Source organism: Lontra canadensis, unplaced genomic scaffold (genome assembly GCF_010015895.1).
Source record: "Lontra canadensis isolate GAN:19392208 unplaced genomic scaffold, GSC_riverotter_1.0 scaffold72, whole genome shotgun sequence".
Lineage (NCBI taxonomy): Eukaryota > Metazoa > Chordata > Mammalia > Carnivora > Mustelidae > Lontra > Lontra canadensis.
The window spans coordinates 10,693,161-10,709,576 of record NW_022631066.1 but is presented as its reverse complement, the minus strand read 5'-3'; the positions used below and the strand labels follow the sequence as shown (position 1 = coordinate 10,709,576).

Here is a 16,416-nt window from a genome sequence, read left to right as displayed (position 1 = left end):
ACCATTAATTAAAAAAGGTTCTGTATGCCTCTAGATTCTAGAACACCCCCAACTTAAGCCCTGGACCATGCCTTATTTAAAAGCCTTCTGCTGGGGCGCCTGGGTGGCTCAGTGCGTTAAAGTCTCTGCCTTCGGCTCAGGTCATGATCTCAGGGTCCTGGGATGGAGCCCCTCATCGGGCTCTCTGCTCAGCTGGGAGCCTGCTTCCTCCTCTATCTCTCTGCCTGCCTCTCTGCCTACTTGTGATCTCTGTCAAATAAATAAATAAAATCTTAAAAAAATAATAAAAACAAAAGCCTTCTACATGCACACCCAAGTGGCTCAGCGAGTTAAGCGTCTGACTCTTGATTTTGGCCCAGGTCATGATCTCAGGGTCCAGGGATCCAGCTCCACGTGGGGCTCCCACACTCACTGGGGAGTCTGCTTGGGCTTCTCTCTCCTTCAGAATCCTCTGCCCCTCCCCCTGCTCACACTCTCTCTCTTTCTCTCTCTCTAAAATAAATAAATAAATAAATAAATAAACAAATAAATCTTTAAAAACAAAATAAAAGCCTTCTGCCATGTTCTCTGTATTCTAAGCTGACATCTCATTTCATTGATGCTATTCAGGAAAACGTATTATATTTACAGGTTATGTCTACAAGTTGAGGCCATCCAGTTAAATACAACTAAGGTGGCACCGTCCTGTATTAATTATTAATAGAATAAAAGATAACTCTCAAATACTAAATTATGAGAATGGGACACCTAACATGCCTCATGCTCAGCCACCAAACCCAATATGCTCAGCGTCAATGCTTTGGGGCTTTCCCTGGGGTTAGGTGAGAAAGGGCACAGACAAGGAAATTAGAATTACTTCTCTTCTTCCCAAACTCCAGGCCACTGGAGTCTGCAAACGCTGGGCCTGCTGCAGACACTGGGTGTTCATCAGGGCACCCCACATAATAAATCCTGTCCACCTTCCGAGATGGGAGTGCTAGGCTGGTGGATAAACTGACCTTTGGGCCAAGGTGTCTGACCTCTCCCTCCCCTGACAGCTATTTCTCTCACCAGACAGCTGGGGACAAACAAACAGAGAGGCCACACTTTGACAAATGAAGCTAAACCAGGATGCTTTGTTTCTCTGAGGCCCGCAAGCTGGCATTCCACAAGCTCTTTAGGGGACCATGAATTACTGGGAGGCCAGGCCTGCACTTCCTCCTCCTTGGCAATCCCTGTGGCCACAAGTTCCCATGATCTGTGGGGCCAGACTCCGCTGGTCCCAGTTCACATTCCATCGTGTCAGGGGACTCTCAAAAATAAATAATATTTACAGCAGAGTTCAGGGCTGGTGAAAGCCAACAGGAGAAAATTACCTTCAGGGAATCCACGGGAATTGTGGTTGTTAAACTCTTTTTCATGAGACCAGAAACCTTTGTGAGTCTATGACCCTGCACTTATCAAAACCCCCAAATTCCAATGTCAAATGAGGGGCATAAAACAAGTAACAACTATAAAAAACAGGATATTTTCAGGATCTAGAAAATATTTCATTCAACAACTTCGTTGACTGGGCACTGGCCACCTACGGTGTTTAAGGTCTCCAGTTCAGGATGTAAAACAGCCTTAGTAAAACAGAACAAAATAAAACAAAAACCCCCAAAACAAGTGACTATCTCTGCTTTATAGCAAGAACTTGGGAAGTCTAAATAAAAGGGGCCTGGAGGTTCCCTTATACAAATATTCAAAGGGAGCTGAAGGGACTAATTTTAGAATCCGGGGTAAGCACACTGCAACTCACCAGCTAGGTTCAGCCCTCTCCCTGTTTTTATATGGCCCACGAGCTAAGAATGGCTTTTACATTCTTTAAATGGGGAGGGGGGAAAAGAAAAATCAAAACAATAGTATTTCATGATACCAGAAAATGTATACAAAATTCACATTTCCAAGTCTATAAATAAAGTTTTATTGGAACGGGGCTACACTGATTTATTTACACTGTCTATGGCTGCTTTTGCATTTACAAAGGGAGAGCTGAGTAATAACAACAGAACCATAGGGCTCGCAAAACCTTACCTTACAGATCAAATCCACCAAAGCAAGAGAAAACATACTGAGTTCCTTCAAGGAGTAGAGGCAGGATTTGTTTTTCTTTTTAATACCAGTTTAGCTAACTTCCTATTGATGAGACAGAATGCTAGGCCCTGACACTCTGTTTTCTTGGATATTTAGACCCTGAGTCTAAAACACAGGCTATCCCAGACATCTCTCAGGGAGTTCAAAAACCAGAATGCTAGGAGTCACGTCTGTCTTTGAGCAAACATTCCTGTTGATGGGCGGCCACAACTCCCTACCCTATACAGGCTCCAGTAATGATCACGAGAAACTGAGAGGCAAAGCAACCACACGGGTCAGCAGGCGAGGCCTCAGGGAATGAATGGTAAGACTGAAGCTGGCAGTTCTACAGGGTTAATAAGCAGCTCACATGTCCCCAGTGGTTAAGCGTTGACATTCTCTCCAATGTACTATCTAGAGAAGGAAGAAAAGTAGAAGTGGGGGACTGTAATACTTTTATGAAGGAACTCTCCCCATGGGATAGCATTTGTCCTCTGGATGGTCAGAGGACTAAAAATGAGAAAGAGAAAAAAGATATCCACATGGCAGGGTTATCTGAAGCCCTATTCACACCAGAGGGGTGATTCCTGACTCCATGGACACACTTGGGCAATCTGACAACCCTCTAGACAACAGCCACGGGTGACACTGGGTGCGACTCCTAGCTTTTAGTCACCACTAGACTTCTCATTTAGTACAGGAGAGCCTCCTTGCTATGACTGTTTCCTCTGCCCGAGGTGGTTGGATCTCATCATCAATATATATACTATGAAAGCACTGCCTTCCTACAAAGGATCCAAAGAATAATTTCTTTTAATAGAGATGTAACACAGCACATGACCCCCAAAATAACAGAAACAAACCCCCCAAACCCTCAAACCTTTTGTAAACTCACCTAGAAAAATCTCCCTTTGCTTCCTGTAGAAGAAAAAAAAGTCTACGTCAGTGAAACATTCCAGTGCAGTGTGCCAGACTTTCAAATACATTGTACGGTCACGACAACTCTACCGAGGACACTCAGCTTATGACGGCTGTTGTCCTATCTGCCACAGGAAAACGATGAGGAAAGGACCAGACATTTGCCACCTGAATCCAAGACACTAAATTACACCTTAGAAAATTATATACAAAGAGAGTGATTCATAATGACAAAATGCAAATTTCTCCCTCTTAGGACCCTGGTTTACCATTTTCTAGAATCAGAATGTGCATCTGGGTAGAGCTGTCTCTGTCTCAACGTTACTTGTTTTGTCTTATTCTGTGGGCTCCTTCCCGATATTACTGCAGAGGAACCATGGAACCTCTAATGACTCTAGCACCATGCCTTGGATATAGTAGTTGTTCAATAAAGCTTTACGGAAGAAATAAATTAATGTCCTTCTTTCATATCATCTTGTCGGTGTGACTGATATTGTCATTGTTGCTAATTTTCATTAATAACTCTTACACATAAGCTAATGGTCTTCTTGCCTTTCCACGCAGTGTGAAATGATTCTCTTGCCAATTCATTCTGCTATTTACTTGGCTTTCTTCAGAGTGAGGAGGGCACCACACTTGAAGAAAATGGAGTCTCTGAATGATCTCAGTTTCCCCCGGACTCAAATGATGTAGAGACAATTTTCCTTTGCAGAGAGACCCTGTCATAAAACTTGGGAATCCCACAAGCTCCTTATTTACTGCTATGGCATAGCTCCATCCTGTTACTGTTGTAAATAATTAAGATGACGAATAGGGAGAGCATATGGCAGCTGGTGTACATGTTACATCTTATTCTTGTCTCTTCTGTGTCTGGCTCTGGGATACACACATGAGGGCAGAATGACCTACCTGTAAAATATAGGAGGCTAATTCAAACACCACTTCACTGTCAACGTCGATCAGCTCCTGAAAGGAAAAAACAACAAAGAAGGTTAAATCTGGTACTTCTACAGATTTTTTCATGACATCTCCTAAAAAAAGGCCCACTCTTCCTTTTCTGAGCTGTGTTCCAGAACCTCAAACACTCAGAATATCTGTGGTCTCAATGACTCGACCCCCAAAGGCCCCCTGGCCCTGTTCATGGCTTTCCCAGTGGTCCCGGGCCTCCCCAGTCACCTCAAAGGCCTCATCTTTAAATCTTGAGAAATTAGGTGATGAGCCAGTCCTGAGGGTCCTACAAACTCGTTAACCTGATTCAGCCATGGAGTATGGTTACTTGATATCCAATTCTGTTTTCTTCATGAACTCTACTTAGAACCAGGAGTAAGGTTTTATTGGGAAAAAAAAAGTTATTAACGGGACTGTAACTCTTTAAATTAAAATGAAATGAAATTAAAAATACAGTTTCTCATTGCAATGGTTCATTGCTTTCAAGCACTCAACAGTTCGATGTAACGATTGGCTACCACAGGGATTTTGAGTAGATACAGGGCACTTCTGTCCCTGCACTTCTGTCCAGTGCAGACCAGCACTGCCAGAGTCCAAGTTTATTCATTCACTTATTTATTTTTTTAAAGATTTTATTTATTTAATTGTCAGAGAGAAGACGACAGAGCAAGAGCGCACAAGCAGGGGGAGCAGCAGGCAGACGGAGAAGCAGGCTCTCCGCTGAGCAGAGAGCCCGATGGAGGACTCGATCCCAGGACCCTGGGATCATGACCTGAGCCGAAGGCAGAGGCTTAACTGACTGAGCCACCTGGGCGCCCCACAGAGTCTAAGTTTAAAAATGCTTCTTTCCTATTCCTTCCTTCCCTAAATATTTAATCATCATCTGTGGATATGGTCTTAAAAGGACATAAACCTCTCTGTGGTTTTTGAAAAAATATCTAATACGTATATATTTCAGTATGTATATAATTCCTATCTGTTTTCTAAACTGCTTTTTGAAGTGTAATTGATACATAAAAACCCTGCATGTTTAATATATACAATTTAAGGAGTTTGGATGTGTGCAAACGCCTGTGACACCATCACCGCATTCAAGGTAATACAGACATCCGTAACCTCCAAAAGTGTCTTTGTGTCCCTTTGTGTGTGTGTGTGTGTTTACCATATGGTACAAAACATGTAACACGAGATTTACCCTCTTCACAGATTTTAAGTGCATAACACTGTAATTGTCATATACAGTTCAGATCATAAAAACAGAAGGAACTCTGGGGCGCCTGGCTGGCTCAGTTGGTTAAGCATCTGCCTTTGGCTTCGGTTACGTTCCCAGGGTCCTGGAATCAAACCCCGCATTGGGCTCTTTGCTCATTAGGGAGCTTACTTCTCCCTTTTCCCTCTCCCTCTGCTGCTCCCCCTGCTTGTGCTCTCTCTGTGTCAAATAAACAAATAAAATCTTAAAAAAAAAAAAAAAAGCAAATAGTGGGAACTCTGGAGTCTATCAGCAAAGAAAAATAATAAACAAATGAACTAATGCTGTACTTCTGTCTTGAGCTTCAACAGAAATGTCCATTTTTTCTTTTTCTCTCCCTCGTATCACTAGATGCTATAGCAGATGATGGGATCACAGCACGTTAGAGCGAAGCCAGGCTTGGAAACCAGCTAGCCCAGCTCTCTGCTGTTATTGAGATCAGAAATCCAAAAATGTCAAGGGACTCTCCCAAAGCCACAAGGCCTTAGGAGGAGGCCAAAAACAATCCCCCAACCTCTCGTGTAGCAGGTGACCTCTCTGAGTGCATGTGTTCCTCCAAGTCAATAAGGATTCTGGGGGTATCACCTGACCCTTGCTGGAAATGGCTCTTATTAAAAAGACAAGAAATTGCAACTGTTGGTGAGCATGTGGAGAAAAGGGAACCCACCTGCACTGCTGGTGGGGGTGTAAAGTGGGGCAGCCTCTATGGAAAACAGATTGGAGGTTCCTCAAAAAATTAAACATAGAATTAACCTATGACCCAGCAAGTCCACTTCTGAGTATTTGTCCAAAGGAAATGAAAACACCAATGCGAAAAAATATCTCCACCCCCATGTTCACTGCGGCATTATTTATGACAGTCAACTGCAAACATGGAAACAACCTAGCTCCCACCAACTGATGAATGGATAAAGAAAATGTCACTCTCACACACACACACACATACACACACACACAATGGAATATTAGTCATAAAAAAGGATGGAATCTTGCCATTGGAACAACACAGATGGATCTTGAAGGCATTATGCTAAGTAAGATAAGTCAAACAGAGAAAGACATGTATTATACAGAGTCACTTATCTGTTCCACGTACATGGAACCCAAAGAAAGAAAATTCAAATTCATAGATACAGAGAACAGGTTGGTGGTTGCCAGAGGTGGGGCTGGGGGAAGCGGGTAAAGGGGGCCAAAAAGTTCAAAACTTCCCAGTTTATAAAATAAGTAAGTCCTGAGGATGTACTATATAGCACAGTGACTACAGTTGCTACTATACCGCGTATCTGACGGTTGCTAAGACGGGCAGATCTTGAAAGTTCTTATCACAAGAAAGAAAATGCATATGTGGGATGATGGATACTAACCAGACCTTTTGTGGGGGTCATCTCATAATGTACACAAATATTGGATCATTATGTTGTATGCCTGAAACTACTATGTTATATATCAATTATATTTCAAGCAGGAAAAATAAGGACTTGGGCTCAGTCAACATGTTCTCAGAACAATATGTATCACGAAGTTAGCTAAAAGTAGAATTACTTTTCTCTTGAATTATAAACCGAACTCCAATTCATGGATTTTCTTTCTTTCTTTCTTTTTTTTTTTTTTTGTGGTCCACAGTCGGACCCTGGAATTCAAAACAACACACTCAAGCAAGCCTATATCTTTTGAGGGATGGATATCATTTGGGCCCTTTCAGTCTCAGTAATTGCAAAGATGGATAATGATATTTGCTACCGAACCACCTCAGAAGTGTGGGCTAAGAGAACCAAGGAGAGCATATGGAAGATTCGGGCACAATAATTCTTTATGCCTAACCAGCCAAGAGAGCTTTATGGCCACTATAATTGATACAGACTGTCAGGGTCGGGATACAGAGGAATGCGTGGAATTGCCCTTCCGGGATTACCAGATCCCATCAGAATGTAAATCATTTAACAGTGTACAAATGATTTAACAGAAACACTGTCCAGGATTTCCACAATGGCCCATTTCTACTTGTACGACGTTCCTTTCCATTCCCACCAAGGACATGCTGGGCGCTCACATGCACGGCCCGTCCGGGGATGTGTGCTCTCCTGTCAAACATTTACGCCTGTGCCGCAGCGAATGGTCAATGGTGGGCTAATCTTTAACCTTCGAGGAGAGGCTTATGCATGGAACTCAAAACCAGCCGCCGGGAACAACCCCTTGTTAGTGTGAACGTAGCTTTTAGTTCATTATTTGACTCATCTGCCAAATGAAACTGTACCTCCGTTGTGGGGTGGGGGGAGAAGCAGAGCAGCAAAGGCAGGAACATTTTAAAAATTTCACTTTATTTTATGTAGCCTATTACACAGTTCCAGGGGAGTCGGTCAGAGACGAACCTGGTGGTAAGTGTGAACTGGAATGTGCCATTATTCAGTCAAGCTCCCCAAAATGCACAGTTCAATGCCTGCCCCAAATTACCCAAATTCTTCCTCACAGCACTCGTCCTCAAGGTAACCAGGCACCCTCGCCCTTCAACTGGGGTGAGTTTTCACCTTCTCTGACCTTGACCATCTCCCGGGGACGATATTAAAAAACAGGGCAAGTCAAAACATGGCCAGGAAGAGGGAAAAGGATTAAAGACTGACGTGGCTCAGACAGAACAATTGCGCCTACACAATCCGATGGAAGTGCGGGGCATTAGTCCTTCTCACCATCTCTACTTAATACTGAGTTCAGGAATCATCTTGTCGTCTGCCCTCAGGGGAGTCAGCACAGACATCTGAAGGACATACGTTCCTACCGTGCAGCTTCTACTCCATTTTCCAATGTCTCCTGTTCATAATGTGCCCCCCACCCCGCTTTTTACACCTGACCCTCCCCGGGGGATTTTCTTCTTTAAAATCCACTGCGATGCATCAGCGTTCGAGATTTTCTGCCCACACCACACATTTCCTCTTGTGCCTCAAAACCTACAAGCTGAGTTCCCTGAGTCAGGGGGTAGACAGATGTTTCCAGGGGACCTCCTGTCAGACACCACATGCCAGCTAACATCCAAAAGATGACTCTCCCTTATTCTTTTTTTTTTTTCTTAATTTGACAGAAATCACAAGTAGGCAGAGAGGCAGGCAGAGAGAGAGGAGGAAGCAGGCTCCCTGCTGAGCAGAGAGCCCAATGTGGGGCCCAATCCCAGGACCCTGAAATCATGACCTGAGCTGAAGGCAGAGGCTTAACCCACTGAGCCACCTAGGCGCCACCCTCCCCCCGCCCGCCTCTCCCTTATTCTTATGTGACTTTTCTGGCAATCCGGAGGTGGTATCTTTCACGTGTCCCTGCTCCAGCAGAGAAAATAAGCTGAATGAGACCCCACAGAGGGCATGCAAAGACCACGCTGGGTTTTTGGCTAGCTGAGGACCACACAGGACAGGGGGAGTGGGAGAGGGCCCATCAGGGAAGAGCTGTAGGTGCCTCCCAGCTGGCATGACTCCGAGGCTGGGGTATGACCATCCTCTGTGCCTCTGAGGCTCTCAGAGCTCCTGGACAGGCACATCTTGGGGGTATCTGCTGAGTTCCAAAATCTCCTGGGAATCCAGGGTGGTCTGATGGGCATGTAAGAACTTTACCTAAGACGCATGGGTACAAGGAAGGTGCTGGTAGAAGGGAATGTGATGCCCTCCAGTTATTACGGCCATCTAGGGCTGTACTCTGGGTATCTGTTTTACTTACTACAGAAGAACGTGTTGGGATTTCTCTCATCTTTTGAAAAATGCCACGGAAAGACAAAACGTGACTACTGCCAGTGTGCACTTGGGCGCTTGGAGGGGGGTGGGGGAAGACGGCCCCACTTCATCCCACTCAGCACTGCTTGATCCCAGGTGATTCACTAGCTGAGGGAAGAGGCCTGAGGTCATTTATCAGCAGCGTAACTGTGAACAATATTCTCAGAAAGATTTCCATCTGTGGGTCTCCAAGAGTTCCAAATAAATGGCCCCAGGAGAACTGTGAGCGGCAGGTGTTATGGACGTTCTCCAAAGTCCCGAGAACTGGAGGACCTCTTCACGATCCCCTCACTCTGAGGGACTTGGTGGTGGTCTTCATACAGCCCTGGATCTTAATAGAAAGCATTCCTCTGTGGTCGGGAGTGATAGAAATTCCAACTTTCCACATAAGATGAATAAGATAATTGTAACAGAAAACGTGATTAACCACCACATGCTAGGTTGACAAGATTTCAGTGAGGATGATCTATACTGAGTCCATCCAGAACAGCTGGCAGGGATGCCCCAAGGGTCTTCTCAGTCACCTCTTGCCGACCGCCGCCACCCCTCTTCTCACCACAAAATGCCTAAAGATTTCCATTTCTTGCCATCCTCCTTAAGATCATTTCTACCCTCACTGGAAAGTTCCAGATACTAGTTCCCATCTCCCAAAAGCTCTGCGACATTGAATAAATCACTGGGTCTCCTTGAGTTTCATTTCCCTCATCAGGAGAAGGGGGATAACGATTTCTTTTCCAATTATTTTACTGAGTTTGGTGAGGACACGGATAGGTGACTTGGAAACTCTGAGACACACTGCAAACATCCTGACTGCAGTATTTACTTAGGCTCACGGGGGTTTATAAACGGACTTCCCCAGCGTTGCCTCTCTTCTCAGAACTGGTGAGCATTTACAAGAATCGTGGTGGGATGTATTATTTTAAAGAGGAGGGCAGCATTATTTATACGTGTGTGTCTACCTATGTCACTGTATGATCTAAGTGGTCCCGATGCTGCGCCTGGCCTCGCTGTGCCTGTGTAGGTGGCCCAGCTCACTGCACAACTCGCAATGGCTGCATGAACATGCTTCGAGCAAACGGGGACTGCGGTGCTGGACAGGACCGACGTGGTCTTGCACAACCGTCTTCCTCAGCCCTCTGCCAGTTTTTCATCCGTCAAGATACTTCATGTTTAGCTGATGAGCCACTGGGGGGGGACAAGCCAGCCAGGCTGGGTCACCATAATCTCATTTTGTGGCTCAGCGATTCCTCCTGCTGCCTCTTCCCTGGATTTACCGCCCATGTCAGGACCCTGGGGAGTCTCCCTTTTAGAGGTCCCAGGCACCACCAAGATGATGAGCCCATGTAAATTTGTTTCTAGAATTGAAAACTAAAGTCCCTCTCTGTCCTTTTTTTCCTCTCATCCCCTGTTACATGAGCACACACACTAACACACACTAACCCTGAGACAATTGCGCTAAGAGATAAGGAAGAGGATTCTGATGGTCTGAGATGAACACTTACGTTTGTTCCTTTGCGCTGTGGGGCCTGACTGTGGGCTTTGTTTCTCTCATCTCCAGACAAGATGATACTATCTGCTCATTAGCAAAGCTCTTTGAAGATCTTGGATAAAAGACCACTTATTTCAGTTCCAACAAGAGCGATGGTGTTTAGCCCTACGTAGCAAATGTGGCCCAAGGATGCTTATTTAAATGTCAGTAACATGGGAAGCTCTCAGACTAATGTGGACATCTCAGAAAACTAGGTGGAACAAGACCCCCAGCCCACATGAAGCAGGAATCTTTAGCTGCTTCTTTTCTGACACGATCTGCTCTCAGTGGGTACACGCAGACACCAGACTTGGTAATTTCATAGGAAATATGAAAATCCTTGCTCTCTGGGTTTGGAAAGCCTTAATTAAGAACAATTTCCTAAGCACTGTCTATATGCCTAGTTCAGTGATAGGTCATGGAAGGTGATCCTAAAAATTCACTCTGAAGAACATTCATGCCAACTTTTCCTCTAACCCAAAGAGGGAAACTACAGTCAACCCTTAGATGGTGATCATGTGTTTTGTTTCTTTAGTTATCATCGTTGGGCAGGATGAGTGTTGAGATTAAGCATTTAAGTATGACAAATATATTTAAGTGTGGATGGTCAATCCTATATTACCTATGGGATTCCTTCTTCTTCTTCTTCTTCTTTTTACGATTTTATTTATTTATTTGACAGAGAGAGAGAGACACACACAGCGAGAGAGGGAACACTAAGCAGGGGGAGTGGGAGAGGGAGAAGCAGGCTTCCTGCCAAGCAGAGAGCCCTATGTGGGCTTCAGTCCCAGGACCCTGGGACCATGACCTGAGCTGAAGGCAGACACTTAACAACTGAGCCACCCAGGCACCCTGAGATTCCTTCCTTTTTAAAAATTAAAAAGACACTAATTTTATGACCTAGCAGTTGTGGTGTGCAAGACTTTTGAAAATCATTGTGTTGACTAATTTTTGACAACAATTTCCCTTTATCAGTGGAGAGAGGGCAGGATTCAGTTGCATAGCCCAAAGGTGGGGCAAGAGCTGAGATTAGAATCCACACCCACCCTATCGCGCCCATAGGGTGGGACAAGCGCACTGCCTCTTGCCGGGCTGGCCTATGGCTTCTTTAGTTTGGCAGGAGAAGCCACAACCAAAGAGAAAAGCCTTGGCAGGAGAGCTCTGCTTTCTTGTGTGATTTTCCAGGGAACACACAACATCAAAGGTAGACTTCCCATGGGAGTCTCCCACCCAGTAAGACACACATTTCTAAATGAGTTCTAACCATCCCCTGGTCATAATTTTTTTTTTCCCTCATCCACCCGTAACCTCGGTGAATTAAAACATATCAGAGGGGCGCCTGGGTGGCTCAGTGGGTTAAGTGTCTGCCTTTGGCTCAGGTCATGAACATGGGGTTCCTGTTTTGAGCCCACTTCGGGCTCCCTGCTCAGTGAGGAGTCTGTTCTTCCCTCTCTCTCTGCCCCTCCCCCTGACTCATGCTCTCTCTCTCTGTCTCTGTAAAATAAATAAAATCTTTAAAAGAAAAGAAAAGAAAACACCACACATCAGAAGTGCTGTTGAGCATGCAACTGTGTGGGGCATCAGGAACCCCCACTCTATAGCCCCTCCCACTTAAAGTTCACCATTGGAACCCTGTTCTCCCATGACCACACTCTAATCCTCAGCAACTTGGGTTGATTATGACGGTATTTTCCTGCTCTTTTTGGGCAAAACAGGGGACTATAAAGTACAAAGCAAGGGGATGTGAGGGAGAAACCCATTGGGTCATGGGTTCTGCCTCCTGGTGAAGAAAGAGTGGAAGGCAGGAAGGTGGTGCTCCTAGTTTCGGGAAAATGACAAATAGAACAAAACACAATGAAGCATCTTTCCTCACTTTTCCGCTGTTGAAATATCAGAGGTTCGTTCTCTGAAGAAGATTAATAGGAAGCTGGAATGAGGCCCCCATCAAAAGCACCAGGAATAGAAAAGGAGTCTATACCCCAAGTGGAGGGGTTCCTTCCCCTACCCTGGAAGTGGAGGACGCACCCAGACAGGAAGTGGAAGACCAGACAGGAAGTGGAGGATGAACACCCAGACAGAAAGTGGGAAGATTCTCCTCTGAAGAGAATGAAAAGCCATGGGAAAAACAACCCAAACACCACCATTCGGGGTTCCTACTGATTGCTCCACGAGGATGTCCACCAGGAGAACACCCCCTCCCAGAAGCCTCACTCTTCCACATGGATGAATGGACCAAGCTCAACAGACGACTGAGGCAAGCCTCCTACATGAAAGACAGAGGCCAAACTAAACAGGAAATGCACAGAGGGGAAAAAAAGAACCGAAAAGAAACAGGATACGGAACGTGTAATTAATATTGAAACGATAAGAGAATGTTACATTTAAAGGCAATAACAGGATAATAGACAATACAGTGTATACATATAAAGAAAGATGAGATAATACCAAGTCTCAGAAATAGAAAACATGATCGCAAAGGTTAAAAAGCCAGTAGAGATTAAACATCATGTTGATGAAATCTTCCAGGAAGTAGAATAAAAAGACAGATGGAAAATAGGAGATACAAGTTATCATAGAAGGAGGCTATGCCCAGCATCTAATTAACATCAGTTCCATAAGGAGGACGTGAAAAAACAGAGGAGATACCATCAATGAAACAGTACAGAAAACTCTCCCAGAACTGAAGAATACCAATCTCCGGACTAAAAGTCTCCATCGAATACACATCCTAGCGATTTATAAAGACCCATTTTAAGGCATACCGCCCTAAAATTTCAGATGAAGAGGAATAAAGAGGAAATCCTAAAAGAGCCGATGGGTGGTGGTGGGAGAGGGTGAGAGGGTCCACATACAAGGTGCAGCACAGCAGACTTCTCCCCAGCACACTCTGAAGCAACACCTTTGATACTCTGAGAGATGTCTTCATTCCGTATTTCCATATCCACTCAAGCTATCCATCAGATATAAAGGTAACACAAAGACTTTTTCAGATATGCAAGGACCCAAACACTGTACTTCCCATATGCACCTTCCCTGGATTTACTGGAGGATGTTCTCCAGTGAAAAAATGGTGTAAAATCAAACACAGGGAGACTCGGGACGCAGGAAACAGAGGACACACTCCAGAGCTGGGTGAGGGACAGACAGGAGGGGGAAAGGGGTCCCGTGCTGAGATCTGTGGATGGGGCCAGGTCCAGACTAGAGTGAGAGGATGGAGGATGGCTATAGGGAGGTCCCAGGACAAACAACAAAGGAGGCAACAATAAAAAGGAAACCAAAGAGAGGAATGGATGGATGAATTACCCAATGCATTTGGAAATTAAGGTGGGCACGCACTTGGAAATCTACAAGAGTTCTTGGGGAAAAAATGATGGGCCCAAAGAAACTAAACAAGTAACAGCATGACAATTATTACCTTTAGGTAAAACAAGTGGTTGTCTAAAAAGGGTGTTGCTTGGATTAGTCATACTAATGCAATGCTGGCAGCTGGGGCTTTTACCCAGAATGGGGCTTACCACCACTTTGGGAAAATGGGAAATGGGAAAGTGTAGGTGGTTGTATTGGAGACCTTAATCTTCACCTAACTCAGTTGAAATTTGATAAGTCTAAAATGGATATAATCAAGGAATAATGATTTGTGCCAACATATTTGGAAATAGAGAGGTAAGAAATAGCTGAAATTGTTGAAGGTGCTGGGACTTGGGGGTGGGCTTTTTTTTCCACAATAAGCCTCTTAGAACCATCTGACTTGAAACTGCATCACATGTTACTTTGATAAAAGTATTAATTTAGAGGCACCTGGACTCAGTCTGTTAAGCATCTGACTCTTGATTTCAGCTCAGGTCATGATCTCAGGGTCATGAGGTTGAGCCCCATGTTGGGCTCTGGGCTGAGCATGGAGCCTGCTTGGGATTCTCCCTCTCCCTCTGCCCCTCACCTCACCCCCTCTCCCACTTGTGCGCTCTCTCTCTTAAAAAAAAAAAAAAGTATTAATGCTTTAAAAAGTGAATGAAATTGTGCTTGAAGGGAGCAGGAACAAAGAGCTCACTTATTTGAACAATTCAGATTCTGGTATACTGCAGGGATCATTGCCGGAGAAATCGAGAGGGAGTTCATATGAATCCTGCGCTGGGTAAACAGAAGCCCCCGTCTACCAGCATCATGTCCAGGTTGCGTGCCTGGCACTGCCATCTGGGCTTCTCCAGGCCCCCCGCAGTGCTGGGGGGGCAGCATGGGTGGCACACAGAAACTCTCAGTTGAGACGAACAACTCAGGTCTGGATCCAAGAGAGCAGGAGCTCATAACGTTCCCGATGTGGAGCTAAACCAACCACACTCATGCTTTATCTTGCTTCATCTTTCCAAGAAGGGTGTGTGTCCGTTCCTTTAAAGATTTATTTATATATTTAGAGAGAGAGAGACAGCGCGTGCACCAGTAAGTGGGGGGGCGGGGGCAGAACGAGAGCATCTCGAGCAGATTTTGTGCTGAGCACAGACCTGGAAACGGAGCTCGTTTCCATGACCCTGAGATCATGAACTGAGTTGAAACCAAGAGCTGGATGCTTAACCAAGTGCACCCCCAAGGCACCAGGGTTTGGGTCCTTTAATGTCCTTGTTCAACCAAAGAGGAAAACTAAGCCTGGAGACATGAAAGAAGGTGTCCACATTCATTGCATGTACTAGGAAGCCAAGCGAGGACAGGGACCCGGCTGTGCGGGACTCCAAACCGAAACTCCTGATCGCCCTCTGCTGCAGGGCCTCCCACCAGGCCGGCATAGTTAACAACAGTGTAAACCGGACCGTGCCACTTGTTCAAACACTTTTGGTCCTTGGTCCTCGAGGAAGTCACTTAACCTCTCGGACATCCTTTCTGGTAAAGCTAATGATTCTGGCTCTACCTCTCGACTGGGCCCAATTAAGATAATATATGGGAAAATTTTAAAGAAGCTTGAAGTGCCAATGTATGCAAATGCATATATTATTTTTGATGACAGGAGGGAGACAGGTGGTCTTGTTACCCTACTTGGTCCCCCACTTAAGCTTCAGGGAAGCAGGTTCTAGTAGGATTCTGAGGAGACAGCCCAGGGTTCTGGAAGACAGACAGCAGCCGGGTCAGCAGGCAGCCTGACACTGGGCGTGTCTTGGTCCCAAGTGTGGCTGGACATCTCCCCTGGAGGATCTGTAATATTAAATTTGGAGGACTTCTCCTTTTTCGTTTTCCATGAATCCCAGGCTCTTTTGCGAGTACAGTATTCAGAAGCACCGCAGCCTTCAGCTCCGACTAAGCATCTGTGACTGGACTGAACTGAACAACTCCGAGGGAACGGTTTCTCTCCTTTTCCCCAGGTGTCTGGACAAGCACGATTTGGGGCCACCTTTTACTTGGCTGAGATTTCATCAGTTGCGGAATTGGTATTTCCAGACATTTACTGCCCCAGTGTGCCCCCTGGTGGACAGTCTCATGTTTTACTTCCCAACTTTCTCAAAGTGCTTTCACATTCATGAAACAAAAACCCTCAGAGACGCTTGGGAGCTGCAAGCTAGGAAGGCTGGTCTTAGTTCCACGCTAGAATGAGAAAACACATTTAGAGAGAGGAAGGATTTTGCAAGTTCCTGGAACTGTATTTAGTGTCTTTTTCCTCCATTCAGCAAAAACCCAAAATACTGCAGTCTGAGTGGTCTGGGTTTGAGCCCAGTGTTAAGTCCTGGTTCAGCAACTGTCACCAAGCGAGGTCCTTTCACAGAATTGAACCTGATCCCTACCAGGCCCTTCATTATTGTGGTCATTTGCATTTGGAAGGACTATTCTGTGCAATGAATGTGCTGAAGTACTTCCAGAAGGAAGACTGACAGCTGATGTACCAAGCCAACTGGTGTGTGTGTTTTAATGTTTGGTGGGTTTGCGGCAATGCCTTAAAATAGGGTTTAGTT

At 45.2% G+C, this 16,416-nt stretch overlaps 1 protein-coding gene across 10 annotated transcripts in view; it reads right to left on the bottom strand.

Moving 5' to 3' along the window:
- Positions 1 to 16,416, bottom strand: part of FRMD4A (FERM domain containing 4A) — a 609,192-nt gene that overhangs the window by 102,906 nt on the left and 489,870 nt on the right. For all 10 annotated transcript variants that reach the window (XM_032880949.1, XM_032880947.1, XM_032880950.1 and 7 more), the window contains 2 exons: positions 3,922 to 3,978; positions 2,990 to 3,012 (listed from right to left, as the gene is read on the bottom strand). In XM_032880949.1, coding sequence (XP_032736840.1) covers positions 2,990 to 3,012; positions 3,922 to 3,978 — 80 coding nt within the window. The remainder of the gene's footprint in view (positions 1 to 2,989; positions 3,013 to 3,921; positions 3,979 to 16,416) is intronic.